This window comes from Neoarius graeffei, chromosome 26, assembly GCF_027579695.1.
Source record: "Neoarius graeffei isolate fNeoGra1 chromosome 26, fNeoGra1.pri, whole genome shotgun sequence".
NCBI lineage: Eukaryota > Metazoa > Chordata > Actinopteri > Siluriformes > Ariidae > Neoarius > Neoarius graeffei.
Genome location: NC_083594.1, coordinates 12,514,028 through 12,537,977, shown reverse-complemented (window position 1 = coordinate 12,537,977; position 23,950 = coordinate 12,514,028). Strand labels below are relative to the sequence as shown.

General features: G+C 39.8%; 1 protein-coding gene across 4 annotated transcripts; it reads right to left on the bottom strand.

Moving 5' to 3' along the window:
* Positions 1 to 4,007: 4,007 nt before the first annotated feature.
* Positions 4,008 to 23,504, bottom strand: asb14a (ankyrin repeat and SOCS box containing 14a). Of its 4 annotated transcripts, none has more exons than XM_060910585.1 (10): positions 23,461 to 23,504; positions 22,913 to 23,177; positions 22,206 to 22,258; positions 18,038 to 18,169; positions 15,427 to 15,585; positions 10,281 to 10,526; positions 7,328 to 7,499; positions 6,330 to 6,873; positions 4,493 to 4,646; positions 4,008 to 4,312 (listed from the first exon to the last, which is right to left on the bottom strand). In XM_060910585.1, the coding sequence occupies exons 2-10, from the start codon at positions 23,038 to 23,040 to the stop codon at positions 4,149 to 4,151; spliced, it is 1,752 nt and encodes a 583-aa protein (XP_060766568.1). In that variant the 5' UTR covers positions 23,041 to 23,177; positions 23,461 to 23,504; the 3' UTR covers positions 4,008 to 4,148. The 4 variants fall into 4 exon arrangements, with proteins under 4 accessions (XP_060766568.1, XP_060766570.1, XP_060766571.1 ...); XM_060910586.1 differs by having other exon boundaries at positions 4,256 to 4,312; positions 4,450 to 4,646; XM_060910587.1 differs by lacking the exon at positions 10,281 to 10,526.
* Between the last annotated feature and the right edge of the window lie 446 nt (positions 23,505 to 23,950).

The window sequence follows — 23,950 nt, the reverse complement described above, 5'->3', positions numbered from 1 at the left end:
TGCTCCGGTTTCCCCCACAGTCCAAAGACATGCAGGTTAGGTTAACTGGTGACTCTAAATTGACTGTAGGTGTGAATGTGAGTGTGAATGGTTGTCTGTGTCTATGTGTCAGCCCTGTGATGACCTGGCGACTTGTCCAGGGTGTACCCCGCCTTTCGCCCATAGTCAGCTGGGATAGGCTCCAGCTTGCCTGCGACCCTGTAGAAGGATAAAGCGGCTAGAGATAATGAGATGAGAAGGCTACTCTAGGCCATCTTTCCCAAATAAGGCAGAGAAACATGAAACAAGAAGGGTCAGGAAGACCAACACACATTAGATCAGCTTAATGGGATGGGATGAAGTTACACTAAGGCATACTTGGAAATTGTAGCCTCTTACTGAATACAATTAAATAATTGGCAGCAAAATGTAAACACCAAAACTGGCCACTGAAAATTATGGCAAACTTTTCTGCTATCATTATGAATGTCTGATATTGTGGAACAACCAACTGTTTATCCAAAAAATAAATAATGCCAATGCCATCCTTCATAATAGTAATAAAGAACATACAGTAAGAAGGCCAAGCAGATAGTTACCGACACACATTAGATCAACTTGGGATGGGATCAATCAATTAGTCACATTTAGGCCCAGGCTACTTGGAAACTTAGCCTTTTTAATATATTGATTAAATTAAAATAAACACAAAATGTTTAAAACCAAAATGTGCTAGCCCTACTACCACAGAGGACAAAATCCTTTAGATTCCAATCATAACTGGCAAGTTTCTCTTGATTACTATGAGCATCTCTGCATTTTTTGAGGTGAGCCAGTTTCTTTTGTCATCAATAACGTTTGCAGCTATGCTAAATAGTCTCTCACTATCCACACTTGTGCACGGTGAACAAAGATATGCTCTTGCTGCCTGTGCAAGTGCTGGGAAGCGGCCTTTATTCACCTGCCAATAGGCAAGTGGCTGTCCACTGCGTAGCATTACAGGTTCTGCAAGATAGTGGTTGACCAGTAGGTGACGCACACGCATAATATTATGTAGGCTATGTTAGGCTACGATGCATATCTAACATCTGCATTGCTGAGGTTATTTATTTTTTATTTGTCTTTTATTTATCTTTTTATTTATCCTGCTTGTTTTATTAATTTTTTTAGGCCTAGTTATTCTGCTTAATTTATTTTTGTCTACAGTACATTCATGTATTTTCTTCATCTGTTATCCTGATTTTTGTGGATTTGTTAGATTGTACCTATTTTATATACTTCAATTAAAAAAAAGTTAGGCTACGATGCATGGCTGAATGTAACATGAGAAGAGAAAATGGAGAATGGATTGCGTCATTCTTATTTACTAGTTTATGAGTTTAGTTTCTGCACTACATTACACACATTCATATTAGTCTTACAGTTACATCGACATTTTTTTGTTTAAATAATACTTAATGAGATTAATGTTTATTGTTAATGATTAATTTAGGCGGGGCGGCACGGTGGTGTAGTGGTTAGCGCTGTCGCCTCACAGCAAGAAGGTCCTGGGTTCGAGCCCCGGGGCCGGCGAGGGCCTTTCTGTGCGGAGTTTGCATGTTCTCCCCGTGTCCGCGTGGGTTTCCTCCGGGTGCTCCGGTTTCCCCCACAGTCCAAAGACATGCAGGTTAGGTTAACTGGTGACTCTAAATTGACCGTAGGTGTGAATGTGAGTGTGAATGGTTGTCTGTGTCTATGTGTCAGCCCTGTGATGACCTGGCGACTTGTCCAGGGTGTACCCCGCCTTTCGCCCGTAGTCAGCTGGGATAGGCTCCAGCTTGCCTGCGACCCTGTAGAAGGATAAAGCGGCTAGAGATAATGTAATGTGTGATGTAATTTAGGCGGGGCGGCACGGTGGTGTAGTGGTTAGCGCTGTCGCCTCACAGCAAGAAGGTCCGGGTTCGAGCCCCGTAGCCGGCGAGGGCCTTTCTGTGCGGAGTTTGCATGTTCTCCCCGTGTCCACGTGGGTTTCCTCCGGGTGCTCTGGTTTCCCCCACAGTCCAAAGACATGCAGGTTAGGTTAACTGGTGACTCTAAATTGACCGTAGGTGTGAATGTGAGTGTGAATGGTTGTCTGTGTCTATGTGTCAGCCCTGTGATGACCTGGTGACTTGTCCAGGGTGTACCCCGCCTTTCGCCCATCGTCAGCTGGGATAGGCTCCAGCTTGCCTGCGACCCTGCAGAACAGGATAAAGCGGCTACAGATAATGAGATGAGATTAATTTAGGCCAATGATAAAAACCCGGGGCGGCATGGTGGTGTAGTGGTTAGCGCTGTCGCCTCACAGCAAGAAGGTCCGGGTTCGAGCCCTGTGGCTGGCGAGGGCCTTTCTGTGTGGAGTTTGCATGTTCTCCCCGTGTCCGCGTGGGTTTCCTCCGGGTGCTCCGGTTTCCCCCACAGTCCAAAGACATGCAGGTTAGGTTAACTGGTGACTCTAAATTGACCGTAGGTGTGAATGTGAGTGTGAATGGTTGTCTGTGTCTATGTGTCAGCTCTGTGATGACCTGGCGACTTGTCCAGGGTGTAACCCACCTTTCGCCCGTAGTCAGCTGGGATAGGCTCCAGCTTGCCTGCAACCCTGTAGAAGGATAAAGCAGCTAGAGATAATGAGATGAGATGAGATAAAAACCCGCCGAACTAATGTCAAACCTGCCCAATTTTTGTCAACCAGCCCAAGCCATTTTTTGCCCACAAAGTAGAATTCAAAACCACCTAATTGGGCGGGAAACCTCCCAATTTGGCAACACTGCTTGTAAGAGCTCCACTCTGCTGAGTCCATGCGATGCGCAGTCGAAAAAAAACGTCGCGCGAGTAGCCTACGTCACGTGGTTTAATCGACTTTTTTGATCGGCGCTTTTAGGGTCCTCCGATCAAACAATTTTTAGGCAATATCGGCCGATCATGATCGGCGTCCGATCAATCGGAGCATCTCTATCATTGATTTCTAAAAATAATTTCTGCTTTTGATTTGTTAGACCTCGGGACAATTTTCCACGTTGCCTCAGTCCATCGTAAAAGAGCTTGGGCCCAGAGAAGGTGGTGATGTTTTTGGATATTGTTTATATCTGGTTTTAACTTGCATTTGTGGACGCAGTAATGCACTGTTTTCACAGACAATGGTTTTCTGAAGTGTTCCTGAGCCCATACAGTGATTTCCACTACAGACATGTGTCTGCTTTTAACGCAGTGTAGCCTGACAGCCTGAAGATCACAGGCATGCAGTGTCAGTTTTCAGCCTTGTCTCTTGCATACAGAGATTTCTCCAGATTCTCTGAATCTTTTATTGATATTATGTACCATAGATTATGTGATTCCCAAATTCTTTGCAATTTTACACTGAGGAACATTATTCTTAAATTGTTGCACTGTTTGCCCACACAATCTTTCACAGAGCAGTGAAACCCTACTCTTCTTTACTTCTGAGAGACTCCGCCTCTCTGGGATGCTCTTTTTATACCCAATCATGTTACTGACCTGTTGCCAATTCACCATTTTTTTTTCTTTAGCATTACACAACGTGTTCGGTCTTTTGTTGCCCCGTCCCAACTTTTCTGAAACGTGTTGCTAACGTGTCTACAAGAAATATTCTAGCTAATGTGACCATCTATATTCAAGGTGACAACATGCAGGAAATTCGTTTTATTGATTTATCTCAAAGTTGCAAATTTTGCTGAACACATTTACAAACGTAGAGCTTAGCTACAAGGAAAAAGTATACATACACACTGTAGTTTTACCTTCTTCATCCAAAAAGAAGTCGAACATAATTCTGTATTTCTACAAATCCAGCATTTACATAAAGTACATTACTTACAATGTAAAAATTACAGCTGATTAATTAATACATTAATTAATACATTCATTATAATAATAACAAATATTAATTATAATAATAATAATAATAATTAATACATTAATACACATTTTAATCATTCATTTAAACAGCATCTTACCAAAAAGAAATTTGCAGCTTCATTTAAAGGTATTCATTCATGACAATCTATACATTTATCTACATATTCAATTATTTAGGTGCTATAACTAGCATTCAGTCATTTGTAGGAACAAAGAACAGTTCTCTGATTCTCAATCATCCCTGCCATTTTACATCTGCGTGATTTTAACTGCTCTTAGCAAGTTTGCCGATAAAGATCATACTCTTTGTATAAGATGTATTCCTTCAGACGGTTCGGCAAAGGCAGGAAGCTCATGAAGACTGGAGCTCTGAGGCGCAGTCGTCCCAAACATCTCCTGATTGTCAGTCGGCACAGGTGCTGCAAGCAGCGTACGTTCTCTGGAGTATTCAAGACAGGAAGTGTAATTTGTTAGTCATTGGACTGTGACCTGCCTACCCATATCTGAGTGAAACTTTACTGTGTGCAGATAGAAAAAGAAAACAGAAGAAGTTGTAAAGGAAGAGGAAGACTATACCTATAAATCTTTGTATGTCACACCACACATACTGCATGTTCACCTTGAATCTTGCAGATTTCTGGCCACTGTTTTTGCTCCATCAGAGTTGCCTTCATTTTGCAGCATAACCTGACATGGTCAACATAATCTAGCATGATCCGCACCACGCTTCCAGAGAGGTGCTTCAGCCAAACAACACTTATCACCTCACAGAACTGTAGGAAGGAGGCAAGTCACAGATGTGAAAATGACAACGGGTGATAAAAAATCATTTATAAGCTAATGCTTCAGTGAAGCATCTCATTTTGAGACTTTTCCATGCTAAATGTTCTGGATCAGCCATGACATGTTTGCTATATGACATTTGCTTCTTTAGTTTGAGACTGCAGTTGAAGCTTTGCCATCAAAACAACCATGACTCTGGCCTGCCATCAAAACAACCATGACGACCAAAACATCAAACAGAACTGAAATATGACAATGTGAGAGAGGACCAACTTCCACAACAAATTGTTGACAACAGGATCTCAACAAAGGACTAAATTTTGTTCCCTGACGGAAGATCGACCCAAAACATCAATCAGAACTGAATTCGCATGATAAATGAGAGAGTTGATACAATTCTAGTCAAAAGAAAATGTGTTAAGTTGACCTAATAACTAATTTGTTAGCAAAAAATTGACAATACAATGACCACGTTTTGTGCCGGCCTAGTTCTTTCAAATAAAACAATTAGAACTGAAATCCATTGAGAACTGAGGGAGGAGACACGATTTAACTGAAAATAAACAAAGTTGTAAACAAATTGTTTACAACAAGAAAATCAATGAACAAACGACCAACCATGTTTAGTTCCCCGAGGGACGACCCAAAACATCGATCAGAACTGAATTCAGGTGAGAACTGCAAGAGGAGATACAATTCTAATGAGAAGTCGCAAAACTCATTAAGTTGACCTAATTAGCAGTTTGTTAACAAAAATTTGACAATACAATGACCAAGTTTTGTACAGAAGATCTAGTTCTTTCAAATGAAACAATCAGAACTGAAACCCATTGAGACCTGAGGGAGGAGATACAGTATGATTTAACTGAAAATAAACAAAGTTGTAAACCAGTTGTTTACAACAGGAAAATCAACAAACAAATGACCAAGTTTTGTTCCTCAAGGGAAGATGTACCCAAAACATCAATCAGAACTGGAATTGGATGAGAAATGAGACAGGAGATACAATTCTAGTGAGAGGCATGGAAAATTTGTTAATTTGGCCTAATTACTAACTTGTTAACAAAAAAATATGACAAAACAACAGCCAAGTTTTGTGCAGAGTGATGAGTTCTTTCAAACAAAACAATTGGAACGGAAATCCGTGGAGAACTGACAGAGGAGATACGATTTAACTGAATTGTGGACGACGGACGCCACACCATGGTAATAGATCACTGGCCTTCTGGCCAAAGGAGCTAAATATTGATATAATTGCTTCAAATGGCATTGTACAATGTACACAATGTCATTTTTAATCCAATTATTTGTGAGACAATATTTACAAATTCACTTTCAAGGGAAAAAGTGATTGCACTTGTCCAAGATGGCTGATGTTTTATTCATGTTTATAGACTATAGTAGCTCACATTGTGACCTCAACCACACCAACAAGTCTGTTTGATACCACTAAAGAACTGGATGTAGATGTTTGGGTGCGATAGATTTTCTTTACTTGTTAGCTAAACAGTATTAATCTCATAGCTCCAGTGCACAACCAAAGATGTAAATGTCAGACACGTACAGTATTCTTGGCGATCGACTAGTTCAAAGTCTTCCCACTTCTCAGAATCATTGTGAAACCATTTGAATTGTGTAGCCTGACAATGCAATTTGAGTGAACCCTATCTCACCATGGTATCTTTGATGACAGTATTACTCCAGCCCTCATAATCATCAGGCACATGAGCTCTGTCCCCATATGGACAGTCAAAGCAGCGTCGCACGTCATAGCCATAGTTAAAGAGCATCCTCAGCAGAACCTCATCCTTCAGGGCGTACTGCAGAGCCGAAGGGAAGTGTGTGGTATTCACCCTGCAGAAGTAATTGACGTTGGCGCCATACCTCAGCAGGGTGTCGATCAGTTGGTAGTTACCGAGGCGCAAAGCCACTTGCAAACACTTCACCGGGTCCTGGTTGGGCATCGCACCAGCCTCCAGGAGTAACTTAGTGGAGCACACATCTTCATTGGTTACTGCGAAGTACAGGACGGATCTGCGCTGGTCGTCATAATTGCGCCTCACCCAGGGGTGAAGCATGAAGTTGGGATCGTAACCGGCGTTGAGGAGCATCTCTAGACACTGTGAGTGTCCACCAGCTGCTGCAGAGTGCAGGGGGCTCATGCCGCTCTCTTCCACTGCGTCCCATGTGGTCACAGGAATCAAGATAGCCAGAGCTCTAAGAAATGAAAAGATCAAAATATTCAATCCACCCATACTCTTTCATGCAATTATCCAATTAGCCAATCACATGGCAGCAGCACAATGCATGCATAAAATCATGCAGATACAGATTCATGTTCAAAGCATGAAACGAGGTCATTTTTGTCCCTCTAACATATTTTCCATCTTTTGCTTAATGAAATCTCATGTTTTTTTTCCCAACAGTATTATAGTACTTTGACATAAATGTTATAACTGTATTAAAAACCAATTACTCTTTGGGTAAATTAGACATCCATTAAGAGCACCAAACAAGAGGATTATTTATTCACAAATGAACAAAGTATCCTGCAGTAAAAAAAAAAAAAAAATTACCCTTGTGGCAACGCCAAAGAGATCCCACACATGCACTTTTACTGTTAATTTGCATTTTGTTGGAGATCTCAGTAACAACCAGAAATGCCTCGTACTTCACATGTCCACGATGGGCCACTCTGTGGATCGGGAGGTGGCCTGTATGTTTGGGTATATTAGCATCAGCGCCGTACTCCAGCAACAGAGAGATGACATCAGGGTTGCCGGATGCAGAAGCTTCAAAAAGGATAGTGGCCCAATCTTGAGCTTGAGAATGCACATCAGCCCCTGTAGTCCAAATACAAGTCCTTTACATTAAATAACCAAGAAATCAGAATTTTAAAAAGTACATTTAAAAGGGTTTTATCTCCTAAAATCTCAAAAGATGTTAATTAACTTGCATAATTTTATATTTAAAAAAAGATATATATGGATCATTCTAGAATTCCGGGTACATTTCACATCTCTGAGATAAACCTTTTGTTATTTTACACAGAAGAAATCTTTATTGAATCAGTTTTGAACAATAATGCCAATTATGACGAACGTTCACCAAGAGCAATGCTTGATGTACATTGTAGACCTAATTTATCCATAAATCAAATCAAATCAAATCAAGTTTATTTGTACAGCGCTTTTAACAATAAACATTGTCGCAAAGCAGCTTTACAGAATTTGAACGACTTAAAACATGAGCTAATTTTATCCCTAATCTATCCCCAATGAGCAAGCCTGTGGCGACGGTGGCAAGGAAAAACTCCCTCAGACGACATGAGGAAGAAACCTCGAGAGGAACCAGACTCAAAAGGGAACCCATCCTCATTTGGGCAACAACAGACAGCCTGACTATAATATTAACAGTTTTAACAGGTATAACCCTCAACTGTCCTCATGGGGCCGTCCTTCACAGGAGTGGGGCGATAAAACTCCGACCAGACACAGGGCACCAGGATGGATCAAGCAGGTCCGAGGGGCAGAAGAGGCCAGCATCTCAATCCCAGGATCAATATGTAACTCAGAGGGACAGATGGGGGGGCGGGGAGAGAAAGAAAACACGTTGTTAGGTATGCCCTAAAAATGACAAGTATTAAATCTGTGTGGTAGGCTCGCAGAGACGAGAGTCTTTACATCAGGCATGTTGACGCACAATGGCATGTTAATATGGTAAAAAATATATCATGACCTGCTCTGGCTGGATGCTTGATTGGGTGATGGGAGCACACTCCTCAGCAATGATGAGATGCAGATGGGACCGTTAGGCCTGGCCAAGACAATTCAGTTACATTTCACCGGGTCTGGGACATGCGACAGAATGTCTGACGGCCGATTCCCTGCAGGCTACGATAGCCAGTCGAGGTCCCCACCGTCTCCACCAAAAGATTTCCTGTTGACTCCATGTAACTCAGAGGGACAGATTTGGGGGGGGGGGGGGGGGGGGGGAGAAAGAAAACACAGGTTGTTAGGTATGCCCAATGTCACCTGAATAAGTAGGAACAGTATACATATTGCACCGAGTACAAGCAGGGACTCCGGCAACTAACTATGACAGCATAACTAAAAGGAGAGAGCCAGAAGGTAACACAGGCATGAGGGAGCCCCGGGACATAAAGCAGCCAGCCACTGCACCGTCAACAAACTCGAGTGAGCAAGCGAGTGGGGACTGACAGCATCCATACATCCCAGTTTACCAAAACACTCTATGTCTGAGGACCCTCCAGATCTACTCCTTTACCTCATAAACACCATTAACAAAAGGCTTGACTAAACAGATATGTTTTCAGCCTAGACTTAAATGCTGAGACTGTGTCTGATTCCCGAACATTACTTGGAAGGCTGTTCCATAACAGTGGGGCTTTGTAAGAAAAGGCTCTGCCCCCTGATGTAGCCTTCACTATACGAGGTACCAGCAGATAGCCTGCACCTTTTGATCTAAGTAGGTGTGGCGGGTCATAGAGGAGCAGAAGTTCACTCAGGTACTGTGGTGCGAGACCATTTAGTGCTTTAAAGGTCAATAGTAGTATTTTATAATCAATACGAAATTTGATTGGGAGCCAAAAAAGCATTCACTAAATGACTCCCACCCCTCCCCCTACATTATTAGCCATCTTCGACTCCTGATTCATACCTTCAACTTGAATAAAAATGAAATGATTCAGTCTAACAGTCTGTTTTTGGAGATTATTCTAATAACTGTTATAAAATCAATTGCATAGAAAGTATTTTCTGTATTATGTGAAATTTCAGTAATAAAAAAATATATTTTTTAATCCGTCCCAATGTTCTTGTTAACTCTGTTATAAAACCGTATAAAATCCACAAAAACCTTAAATAATATGTATGACACCTGCACCGAGAGACGTCACTTCCTCTGGTGGAAAACTTCAGAAAGGCAGTGAGGTATGTTATGTTTCTTCTCTCATTCATTTGAACAAAATGTTGAGGCTACACCAGCAGTAGATTAATTATTTGTCAAATCTGTTATTGTGATATTGGAGTGAATCTCTCACTCATTTAAAAAAAAAACCTACTAATGTGATTAAAATCCATAAAATCCTGTTTTTATACATGCCATGTGGTAGTGAGTTTGAGGTTAGCATGTGGAGTTAAGACACAAAATGGTGGGGAACGTCAACTCTGTTACCATCAATTCTGTTAATGGATTGCCCAGTTCCGCGATAACAGAGTTGACAATAACTAACAGAGTCAGCACTTGAAATGTACCCGCAATTATAGAATGAGCCATATATTATACAATAGCTATTATAAATAACTTTTATCACAAAATGTTCTGGACTTCTGAATTTGTTTCTCCAAGTAACTCATAATTCATCCCACAAAAAATTAATTTAAAATCCCAAACTCACAAGTTGCCTTCATTTGTATCCTGGAACATGATTGATTGTATATTTTATGAGCAAAACCATTTTTCATATCACTTTTGCACTTTTAACAGTCTGCCCACTTAAATGAATTTCTCCAAAAGGATTTAATCACCAATTTTTTTTCCCAACTGTAATAATAATAATACCATTTATGGGAGCACTTAGCCTTCCCATGCACAATTCTGACCTTGGCGTAGGAATTCCTGCACTATCTCCAAGTGGCCAGCTTGTGCCGCGAGCGCCAGAGGCGTGAGCCCGTATGTACTCCTAGGATCAGGATCGGCTCCAGACTTTAGTAGCAACATCACAAAATCTGTCAGGCCCAAACGAGCAGCTTCATGAAGGGCCGTCCTGCAGTGTGCCAACTTTTGGTTTACGTTGGCTTTGAAGCAGAGAAGGAGCTTAACCATGTCATAGTGGTTGTTTCGTATTGCTGTGGGAATGTAATATCACAGGCTGGGAAAATCAATTCAACCAAAGAATATCTAGTGTTAGCAAGTCAGGACAATTGTAATTTTTAAATTGTAACAATTTTCTCTTTTCCCAAATGTAATTGATCAGCCAAAACATGTTCGATGTCTAATGATGGCACTGGAGATGTGTCCATGAAATTAATTTTCGAGGCGAGGGCATCCCTGATTACAAAAAGTTGAAAAGGATCCTCCAGCGGATTTATTCTCAAACTTTTTTTAAGTAAAAGTAGTCGCAGAGTTAAAAATCAAGCTTTCATTTTCGGAGACCAAATAGTGTTCGAGAAAAATGAATTTTCTTTAAAATGCCAGATGGGCTTCCTGCGGTAGTGACATATGCGATGACGTCAGGTAGCGGTCACTTGGAGCAACTCAGCTGTTTATATTCTCTGTTTACATTGTAGTTGTGCTACTTTTACAAGTATTTTGCAGAATGTATCAGTTTTTAAATAAGTATGCCTCATTGTGTAGCATATAAATGCCACAAATGCCACTGCATTTCCGCAGAGAAAATGCAAAGTGTGCTTGATCAGCTGGAACAGAGTGTTACCAACAGAAACTGGATCAGGCGTGAGACCTCGCGCTCTAAAATCTTTTTTTGTACATGATCTACAGAAAGTGTGTTTGGCAAAGTGTCTGAGTGTGTGTGGCAAAGTGTCACCGACAGAAACTGGATCAGACATGAGACTTTGCGCTGCAAAATCTTTTTTGACATGATCTACATGGTGCTGGGTAGATTAACAGAGTGTGTGGCATGGTTTAAAACAGATATTTTAGACTGAAGTGTCATGTTGCACTGTGAGTTGAACCATTTTAAATCGAGATTTTAGCGTGTGCAGCTATACACACTACACACTCACTACAGACACTTTGCCAAACACACTTTCTGTAGATCATGTACAAAAAAAGATTTTGCAGTGCGAAGTCTCACACCTGATCCAGTTTCTGTTCCAGCTGATCAAGCACACTTTGCATTTTCTCTGCGGAAATGCAGTCTGCTTCCAGCTTGTGCTTTCTTTTTAGCATCATTGTGGCATTTATATGCTACACAATGAGGCATACTTATTTAAAAACTGATAAATTCAGTAAAAATACTTGTAAAACTATGATCTAAACAGAGAATGTTACCAGCTGAGTTGCTCCAACCGACCACTAACTGACGTCACCGCATACATCACCACCACAGGAAGCCCATCTGGTATTCTAAAAAAATGCATTTTTCTTGATAACTATTTAGTCTCCAAAAATGAAAGTTTGATTTTTAAAACCTGTGACTACTTTTACTTAAAATAAGCTTGAGAATAAATCCGTTGGAGGATCCCTTTAAGAGCTTAACAGTAACATTTTGTTATGTTTATAGACTATGATAAGTCACGCTATGTCCTCAACAGGGGCGTCAGAAGCATTTTTAATGTGGGGGGGACACATTGGCGGGGGGTGGGGGTCCTCCCCGAGAAAATTTTTAATTAATTAGATGCCATTTCCTGCATTCTGGTGTATTTTTAACAGGTTGTTAAACACCTAATTTTACCTACAAAAGTCACTTAATTCAATGACTATTTTAGAGACTCAACAATAAGTCCTCATTCAACTAGTCCATATATTCATCAGCCTGTTTTTAAACCCACCGCTACGCCTAAGATAATGAGATGAATGTGACACAATTTATCACCAACAATGACTTTATGGGTGCATTTTACTTTTTATTTTGTGTTTTCTATTTAGTTTTAGATGTAACACAACATGCCACTGGGCCAAGCAATAGTGACACTCAACTGTATGTTTAAAAATAAGAATATTCATAATTTCACACAATGAACACGCATGACATGGCATCATGCAAACTTCATAACACAAAATCACACTGTGTCAAGCAACGGTGACACATAAAAAATAACTTCACACAATGAACAGGTGCAATTTTGTTCACCACCAACAGTGACTTTAGTGGATGCATTTTACTTTTTTCCGATTTAGCGATACTCATAACAAAAATGGCATGGCATCATGCAGTCTTCATAACACAAAATTACACTGGGTCAAGCAATGACACATAAAAGAGAACTTCACACAATGAACAAGTGCAGTTTTGTCAACCTACATGCAATGGTGGTACTACAGTAGCATTTACAGATTAGTATAACAAATAGATTTATAGATATAACTCCTTCTTATATTGGTGCCACCACAATTTCTACCACTTCATAACTTTTATCCCCCTTTCCTTCACAATCCACCTGGAATAACATCCATCTCTCTCCATTACTTTCCTCTCTACTATTCCTTCCCCATACACTGATTTCCCATCTTACTTTCCAGAAAACTGCCAAAGACCAGACAAAACAAGGAATCAATAAATATCATCAGAGCAGACTTGACCTCATTCTTGGCATTACAGTAAGGCAGGCCTACAGGGTTTGAATTAAATGATAGCTAACGTTAAGCTAGCTGATACATCTCCTAACATTGACTAGCCAGCTAACTGCACTAACATTTCCATTGGGACAAAAAACCCCTGTCCTGTGGGGAAATTCTGACTGACTTTCCGCTGCTTTGTAAAGAATGTCCTTATGTCCATTGTCTGGGGAAGAGCAAATACTGCAAACAATTCATCAACCAAGAATACCCCATTAGCCTAAGCTTATTTCACTGTTTAGTTGAATATTAATTTAACGTGTCCTAGGGTTAATTTTGAGGGCAGATAACAAAAGAATAAGGTTTTAGCAAAAGCTAGACATTGTGAGGTTGCAATGGGGCTGACGTCACCTCCTCCACTTTCCAGCAGCTGCACCAACATTTCTGTGCTCGCGCTGAGATTCACTTCACTCGCGCGCGGTGAGGTGTTGTAGGGAGCGCCCGGAAAACCCGGAGTGGATTCTCAGTGCTCTGTGTTTTCTCTTATCGAGCAAGTGGAATGGATTCTTTCACGAAGAATCCATTTAAGGGGGACACGTCCCCTTCACATTCAATGGTGGCGACGCCCATGGTCATCAACCACATCTCTACCAATGCTAAAGAACTGAAAGCAGGCAGATATTTACAGAAAAAGCTTCAGGGTGAAAAGGAACTCCATTCGACATTGTAGGAAGCTCGTACAAAAATAAGAACCAAAATGTTGCGGACTAACCATGTCTTGATTTTGCTAACATGGCTAATACAGGGTTTCTGTAGGCTTGAACAAGTTCAATTTAAGACCTTTTTAAGACCATAACAGATTAAATTTAAGACTTATGCCGCACAAAAAAAATAAAGAAAATTGGGAGAGCCTGAATTACTTTCAAAATAACAAAATTTATTATCATTCACCAATGAACGCATTACATCCCTAGGGTGCGCGCTTGCATTAATGAGGAACTAATGCCGCTTTCCGTGCTGAGTTGAGCTGAGTGGGGCTGTTGGAGTTGCATTACGACTACAACCGCGCTGAACCGTGCTGGCTGGAAGTGGGTGGACACATTGGGTGGAGTTAGCGAAAGTGGGTGGACATCATGTGATGTCGTTAAGCAGCGCAAACAGTGACATCAGTGATCTTTTAAGCGGTAGTCTCACGACCCGGATAGTAAACAATAAACATGGAGTCGTTAGTGTTGCTGGTCTTGGTGCTGTGGCTTGTTGTCACCGACAACGCCAACAGATACTGGCAAGAGCGTATAGATGAGGCGAGGCGCATAAGGCTTCAGAAATTCTCGTAATTCGTAATTCTTCTTCTTCCGGGTTTGCGGTGTTTACAGATCCCAGCGTGCTCGCGGGGCGTGTGTGGGCATGTGAGGACACTCCTCCTCACCAATCAGTGCACAGGGGAGTGTCTCCTCATGCCCCTAGCCCCACTCGGTTCGGTTTGGCTCGCTTCAGCCCCACTCCAAAACCGTGCGAGTTTTGGGGGCTGAGCAGGGCTGAAGCGAGCTGAGTCGTGCTGTTCTGAGGTAGTCGAAACGTGAGCCGTGTCGGGCTGAAGTGAGCTGAAGCGAGCTGAAGTGAGCTGAAAAAGGGTAGTGGAAAAGGGCCATAAGTTGCAGTGGAGCCAAAGACATCCTGCAAATCACTTGAGGATGAGGCATTCGATTCTGTACGGTTTGTGTGTTGTAACGTTACAGTTCGCACGGAGTTAGCTGATACACCGTCTCGAGATGTGCTTGGACCTGACAACGGTGAACAAAATTGAGTGATGGCATGCGATTGTTGCAGACTTTTATGGGCAGCCTGGTGCTTTTCCGCTTTCGCGTGCGATTCCAGTGCCTTTACACCCAGGGCGCCGAGTTTGAGTGTTCTTTTGCACAATGTGCAGTACGCCTCAAACGGATTGTTTGGTACACGTTTTAACCAGTCTACGAAATCATTGCGTTCAAGCCAACAGTCGTTAAACTTGCATTTCCCCATTTTGCTACAAACCGTGACAATCTCCCTCGCTTCTTTTAGGCTCTACTGTCTAAATGCGCACGTACCATGCCCCGTGCATCACCATGCCAACCGGGCTAGACGCCGGATTCCACTGTGTCTCCTTTGTAGTTTGCAGCGTAGCCTACTGATACTAAGTAGGCCTAGCCTATATGACTAATTATGAATATCACCAACGCATTTAACAAAAAAAAGCGAATGGGGTAAATGGACGTAAGGATTTAAGACTTCACAAAATTACATTTAAGACCTACAATGCAAAATATGCTCATATTTTAGACTTTTTAAGGCCTTAAATTAGGATTATCAAATTTTAGACTTTTTAAGACTCCGCGGAAACCCTGTAATAGAAACCAAAAGCACATGAAGATCAGGAGATAAGATGCTTTTCTCTCATATTAACCATCTGTCATTTAATCATTTGCAGCCTCATAAATGAGTTGAACCAAGGTGTCTTCTTTTACTGACCAGTGACAAGAGGCGAGTCCTCATCATTGTCCAGGCAATCTGGGCTGCTCCCATTATCCAAAAGGTAGCAGGTGTTTTCCAAGAGACCCTTCTCGACAGCCAAAAAGAGGGCCGTCTTGCCCTGATGAGTTTTTCTAGACTTTGCATCTGTGGTAGATGCTGTGGTAAAACAGTCATAAATGTCAATCCACATAACAGGTTAGTGCAACAAATGTATCTGGTACAGCATTTAAAGGATATGGGACATGAAACATAAATGCACGCTATATCAGTTTCTTTCCATTAAAAATATGAATTAATTGCATCAACAAATACAAAATCATCTATTAAATTCAGCAAAATCGTTATATTCGTGATGATTATATGGCATTTCTGCTCGACTTCCGATATGCATTTTCTACAACCGGAAGAGCCGCTGTCACGTGATCATATGTCACAAAAACTTTCGGGCACAGCACAAGCGGGTAGATGAATGGAGAAGTGGATGACAAGAAAATTATTTTTATAGTCTTTAAAGTACATTGGACATCATACATTGGACATCATGGTGTATTGTGCTGCTTATGGTTGCAATAATTCCAATGGGAAATGCCCTGGAGTAAGTTTTTTTGCATTCCCCAAGGACCCGAAGCTGAGGAAAGTGTGGGCTCACCTGCTCATGCGTAGTAGTGATGTGTCGGTCGCGAACGATCCGGTTCAAAGAGCCGGCTCTTTGAAGTGAACGACGGGAGCCGGCTCTTCGGTGGGAGCCGAGTTGGGGAGCCGAATTAGATTTTTGTCCTTAGGTGCCTCAGAGAGAGAGAGAGACTTTCACAAAAAAAGTTGCTGTCCGATTGCGTCTTTGTGTTGTCTATTACCATTCAAAGGAAAAAAAGTAGCATAGTGTACGCCTACTTTTTTTGGTTGGGGGGGTTGATGTCATTCACAGCTGCGAAAATACGAAAATTGGTGTAATGCTTAAAGCTGTGGAGCGCAGGGGAGAGGAGTCTAATATTTTATTTAATATTTTATTTAATAAAATATTTTGTTGCACATTGTTCTGTGTTTGTTAAAATAATTTCCAACTTTGCTTTATAGTTTCTTAGGCCTGATTTATACTTCATAATTTATTTTGTGGCATTTTGTTCAAGGTCGAGTGTGAAATAAAGCCATAAAGGATAAACAGTTGATGTCTTCTGTGTATTTTATATTGGTAATATAACACAGTTTTGCATTATGTTTGTGAGAAAATAATTTATTAATTGGTAAGTAAGTTTTATTTCTATATCTAGAACATTGTTACACTGCTATACTTTACAAAGCTTTACAATGGCTACAAAAACTAAAAAATAAAATGGAAAACATCCTATTGATAAAATATAAATAATAATGTAATTAATTAACTAGTTAATTGCAGCAATTAAATCAAAAATAAAATCTCAGGAGCCGAAAGAGCCGGCTCCTTATAGTAAGAAGAGCCAAAAGAGCCGGCTCCCGAAAAAGAGCCGAAATTCCCATCACTAATGCGCAGTAGGCTTCGCGCATGCGCAGTAGGCTTAGTAGGACAAATCCAAGAGGTAGGATAACTTTACAGAACACCTGTTGAAAAAACTTTGCACCTACTGTTTCCCACAAACTGTGTTCGGACCATTTCACTGAGGATTCTTTCAACATTAATACTCAGGTACTGAGCGATATTAATTGCCAAGCCAAATTTAAGAGGCTACTTAAAGATGGAGCCGTTCCCAACTTCCCAATTCAGGAACAAGACGGCGGAGTGAAACCCGAAGTGCTACGGCTACCACGAGGTGCATTCGCTAAGCGACTGAAAGCTGAGGTAAGGATTAGTATTATAATTTTGGGTGTATCAATTATTGATTATCATAATTCTGACTCGTTTCGCCATTTTGAATGTTTTCATCTCGGACTCTGGAAGCATTGTATCTCAATCAATCTCGAAAAATATCAGCAAAAAAAAACTAGCTTGCAACGGACTTTAGCTAGATCTATGATGAACTTTCAATGTATGATACAAAAATAATACTTCTTTCAACAGATCATTAGCCTTTGAGCAGAATTGTTTTTAACTTACCAGGAAGTGTTATCGAGCCGACCGCTTTCAGTTTCATGGGGACTGAATGAACCCTCACTCTCAGAATCATCTGACCTGTCAGAGTAAATACAAGATCTATGTTCATGTGAATTTCCAGCTATCGGTGCGAATTGATAGGGTCTAACTTCACATCTCTGTGAAACATCGGGAATGTCACTGTCGATGGTGTCCATTTCGGTAACCTGTTTACATTAGATTCCCAAGCGCTGGCTCCTTGGAAAGTTTTTGTGACGTCACGGGTCACGTGACCACCTAGCTAATTAACGAATCATTGTTTTACGCTGATGTATAAAAAAAGTTGAATAATGTGATGATTTTCACATTTTTGACACCCTGCAGTGATTTAGATGGCATTTCTTATGTCCTTTATACATAATTATACCCAGAAAAAAATCCATGTCCCATATCCTTTAAACTCCCACCTAACATAGATATGTGTATTTCTAGTGTGAGTGTGGTAGCACTTTAAATCATATTGTCGTATCGCTCACTGGAACATTAAGTAATTTTTCTCCTGACCTTTGAAAGTGATCTCTAGGATGTGCTGGTTGTTCTGCATTGCTGCCTCGTGTAAGGGAATCTGGCCAGTACTGTCCTCCTCTGAGAAAGCGGACTGGGGGGTTGCGAGCTTACGGAGCTCAGCTTCATCACCTGATAGTATGCAATTATATATACAGTCCTGTACAAAATTCTTAGGCACATGTAAAGAAATGGTGCAGATAAGAAATGGCTTAAAAATAATGAAATTAAAAGTTTCAACATAAAAAAATACTATAAACAGCAGTAAACCATAATAAATGAAACAAAGTCGATATTTGGTGTAAGACGACCCTTTGCTGAAAAAAAAATAGTAGTTTCAGGTACAATGAGTGCAGTTTTATAAGGAAGTGAGCTGTAGGTTTTACTGAGCATTTTGCAGAACCAGCCACAGTTCTTCTGGACACTTTGACTGTCACACTCGCTTCTTCATTTTGCACCAAAACCCAGTAACCTTCATTATGTTTTCTTTTTTAATCTGAAAAGTGCTCTCTTATGTAATATGCTGCTCAAATACAAACATCTTTTTGTCTGTAACATTTAATTTTATACTGGAAAACGAACGTTTGTAACTCTAAAATGTTTTTGTACTGACTCGATAACATAGAAGTCATAAAAAAAGAAATCTGTAACAAAGTTTGTATGAAATAGGGTGCCTAAGACTTTCACAGTACTTTATATATATATATATATATATATATATATATATATATATATATATATATATATACACACACACACACACACATAGTGTCATGCAAAAGTTTGGGCACCCTTACTGAAAATGTCTGTTACTGTGAATTCTGTGAGCAGAAGATGAACTGATCAACAAAAGGCATAAAGGTAAAGACGACACTTTTCTTTTCAGCGTTGTCTGCAAGATTTGTGTATTATTTTTGTTTTCTACAATTGGAGAGTGAAAAAAGAAAAGGAACACCATGCGAAAGTCTGGGCACCCCAATACATTTGAGTTCTCAGGTAACTTTTACCAAGGTTCCAGACCTTAATTAGTTTACTGAGCTGTGGCTTGTTCAAATTCTTCATTAGGAAAGGTCAGATGATGCAGATTTCAAAGCTGTATAAATTCTCTGGCTCCTCAAACTTGTTCCTAAAATCAACAGCCATGGGCTCCTCTAAGCAACTCCCTCGCATTCTGAATAATAAAATAATTGATGCTCACAAAGCAGGAGAAGGCTACAAGAACATAGCAAAGTGTTTTCAGGTAGCTGTTTCCTCAGATCGTAATGTTATTAAGAAATGGCAGTTAACAGAAACAGTGGAGATCAAGGTGAGGTCTGGAAGACGAAGAAAACTTTCTGAAAGAACTGCTCGTTGGATTGCTAGAAAGGCATATTAAAAACCCCTGTTTGACTGCAAAAGACCTTCAGAAAGATTTAGCAGACCCTGGAGTGGTGGTGCACTGTTCTACGATGCAGCGACACCTGAACAAACATGACCTTCATGGGAGAGTCATCAGAAGAAAACAGTTCCTGCGTCCTGGCCACAAAATTCAGCATCTGAAGTTTGCAAATGAACATCTAAGCAAGCCTGATGCATTTTGGAAACAAATCCTGTAGAGTGATGAAATCAAAATAGAACTTTTTGGCCACAATGTGCAAAGGTATGTTTGGAGAAAAAAGGGTGCCAAATTCCAGGAAAAGAACACCTCTCCAACTCTGAAGCATGGGTGTGGATTGATCATGCTTTGGGGTTGTGTTGCAGCTAGTGGCACAGGGCACATTTTATTGGTTGAGGGAAGCATGGATTCAAATAAATACCAGCAAATTCTGGAAGCAAACATCACACCATCTGTAAAAAAGTTGAAGTTAAAAGAGGATGGGTCCTACAATAAGATGATGATCCAAAACACACCTCAAGATCTACAATGGAATACCTCAAGAGGCACAAGCTGAGGGTTTTGCCCTGGCCCTCACAGTCCCCGACCTAAACATCACTGAAAATCTGTGGATAGATCTCAAAAGAGCAGTGCATGCAAGACAGCCCAAGAAACTTGTAGAACTGGAAGCCTTTTGCAAGGACGAATGTGTGAAAATCCCCCAGGTAAGAACTGAAAGATTATTAGCTGGCTACAAAAAGTGCTTACAAGCTGTGATACTTGCCAAAGGGGGTGTTACTAGGTACTAACCATGCAGGGTGCCCAAACTTTTGCTTCGGGTCCTTTTCCTTTTTTGCCATTTTGAAAATGTAAAAGATGAAAATAAAAAATTGTTTTTGCTTAAAATATAAAGGGAATGAGTCATCTTTAAAGAAATGCCTTTTGGAGATCATTTCATCTTCAACTTGCTTAACTGTTCACAGTAACAGCAATTTTGACCAGGGGTGCCCAAACTTTTGCATACCACTCTGTGTGTGTGTGTGTGTGTGTGTGTGTGTATATATATATATATATATATATATATATATATATATATATATATATATATATATATATATATATATATATATTTCTATCCACATTCACTGGATACGAGCAATCACACGCTCTGATTGGCTACTCAGCTACTAGGAGATCAGTTCATATACCGTGAGTAGAGAAAAACAAAATGGCGGATTTGTTATCAAGTATTTAAAAGAAACAGAAATAGCTAAAAGAATATAGAGGGTTTTTTTCCCTGCAATATCTCCTGTTCCACACCCCAGCCCAGTCGGTGGTGGTAACACACCTTTAAGTTGGTTTGCCAACTGCCAAAAAACCCTAAAGAAGAAGAAGAATAAAATGGCAGAGCGTTTTGCTGAAGCAACCGAGGATGAAATAAAAACTCTACTTGAAAACAAAACCCCAAAAAGTACAAAAAACAAGCAACAAAATATGCAATAAAAGTATTTGATGGTAAAAACATATTTTTTTATTTTCAAGAATTATTATTGTAGCATTTTTCACAAATTGCGACTGTCATTTCGCCGGTTTGCTTACATTCTAAGTGGAAATAATTTTGTCAGACATTTTGTATCAAGTTTTTATTTGTTGAATTTGCAAAAAATACAAATAAAAATGCTCTGTTTCTCAAAATCCAGTGAATGTGGATAGAATAAAACAGTTATTCCACTCAATCTCATCGTACATGGCTTATAGCCAACTTGGTGCTGTGCACCTCGTTGGCTATCAGCTCATGTACGACTTGATTTTGTGGAATAACTGTTTAAAAAAAAAAAAAAAATATATATATATATATATATATATATATATATATATATATATATATATATATATATATATATACTGGGTGCGACTTGCTGGGGGGGATGGTGGGGATCATCCCCCCCTCTGGTTTTTATCTCTGCTGAAAAAAATCCTCGGGGACAACCCCGTCAATAAAACAACCAAACCAAAAAAAAAAGTTGACACGACAGGCATGTTGTGACACAGTTTTCTATGGTCTACATTGCACTCACTTTCAAAATGACCCGAAGTGGCAGCTTTGATGTTCACAAACGTTCCCAGCAAATATCTACATTGTAGATAATAACAATATCTTTGCGTTCTATGCAGGGATGCAAACAGCTCGCCTTTTGGCGGATGCCGCCTTTTTCCCGGCCGATTTTTTTTTTTTTAGGGGGGGCGTTGGAGTGTCTGATTATAGTTTCAAAGTAAATTCTGTATTAAAATTACTAAATAAGCAAATCCGTTACAGTCCATGAAACAGGAAGTATAAGGATGAGAAAAAAAAACAGTTTAAATCGGAAAGCTGCGCACAATGTGAACTGCGCCATCAGAGCAAACTGTTCATTTAGTATTCATGTATTTTAGTGATTTTCGAGTCACTGTCCATTTAATCCAGAGGGAGAGAAACATCACAGCAACGCGACAAGCAATGCGAACTTTGTTGTGTTAGTGTTCGTGTATTTAGTCAGAGAGATAGGAAGATTAATTTACTATCTCTGGTTTCATTTAGTGTTATTCATTTGATATCATCGGATGTTATTGAGCTGTTAGCCTATTGTTACCTTAATTTTGTGACGTTTCATGATAAAAAAAAACATCCCCCCTTCTGTTTTTTTGACAAATCGCACCCTGTATATATATATATATATATATATATATATATATATATATATATATATATACTACACACACACACACACACACACACACACACACACACACACACACACACACACACACTCTTACCTCGTTTGATGGCACTGGATATTTTATCCCTTTCTGGACTTGTCTGTATTATCCTGTGGACAAATAGATTGCATGTAAGAAAGCTTTGAAAAAAATACTCCATTGTTTTTCAACCTAATTTCTATCCATCATGTCTTAAGTACATGCTTATTCACCACATGCACATTACTTTTACTGAGGGGGGAAATAAAAACAAAACCTGTTTAATCAAAATTTCCTTCTCACAAAAATCACAGGGTAGTTGAATTTCACAGAAAAAAAAGTTTTAAAATATGTAGCTAAGCAACATGAAATTGAGTAACAGCAACACTCATAATCCAGATCACACAATGAAAGACGTCTTATGAAAGCTGTTATATGGTTTTATCCAACTTTCCAATGAACAATAAATAAAGCTGTGTGATCAGAATTACACAACTGTGCTAATACCCCTTACATAACTTCACATTTTTCCCCTTGAAAAAGTATTCCCATTTCAGAAAGAGCTTATTATAAGAGCTTAATTACTATCATAAATTAAAGAATTCATGAAAATGCTCCACAGTTTATTTATTGATTGTTTTTTTTTTTTGCACTCAACAACTGGCCTTAGACTTGTATTAAGTGAGTTTCAAATAAATTCCAAATACAATTTTTCTCATCCTTGGTGCGCACATGTTCCAGATATGATTTTGAAACATGCTGAATATTTTAATGCAAATTCTTACCTGCATCCATCTGCAGATAAGATGTCCTTAAATTCAGTCTGCTTAGTGTTTGCCAGAAGGCTCTGTTCTATCATATACTGAGCTGCCACATCTTCATCAAAAATCTCTCCTGACGTCTCAAAATCCATAGCAGCAGTAACTGAGAACTCCAAAAGACCTTTTCCACCATCGACAGTGTGCCCTAAAGAAAGAATCACCCCTGAAGACTGATGTTGTTGCTATCTAGCTCCGTCCCATGTGGTTCCTTCTGGTCTGGAAACCTGAACTGAAAATGAGCAGCTGAGGATGAGCATTTAAATGGAAATGTAATTGCATTTGTAAAGGTTTTCTTCTGCCAATTTTCTGTCAACCTTCCACCAATAACATTCTTGTGGTTATAAACAACACACGCAGGAGCAAAACCGTAATCATGACCTGTTCGCAAGACTATAAACCATTATTCAGCATTAACCTGTAGCTGTGTATTACAATCCTTTGACTAAATATAATATCACTCATTTCATACTGCATGTTGATCCCCAATGCTGAATGTTTACATGAGTGCTTACCTGAAGAGTTATACTGCTGCTAAATGTTGTGTACCTCCTGAGCTGTACTCGGGATTATTTTTGTCATCCCCCAGCTATAAATATCTGATCATGGGACAAAACAAGGCCTGAACCCATGATCCTCTGCAGTATATACTCTTTCTACTGGGTTTTGCAGCCAAGATACAGCATGCACACTGTATAATAATATTATTCCCTCTTTCATCAGCTTTTTAATTGTTATTCATATTAACACATATTATTCAGTCACTACTATGAATCATTTACTGAATTCAGTGTAATAGGAACTGCATGTGGCTATGAGAGTAAGGAATGTAGTCCGAGACCGGATGACAGGTCTAGGGAATTTAAAGAGTTAATGGCAGGATAGCAGGCTGGGAGGCCTTGTTCAGGACTGAGGCAGCACTTATTTATCAAAATCTATACCATGTGGGTCTTAGTTTTAGGTATGAACTTTTGTTTGAAATAAAATATAGATATAAATATGTAT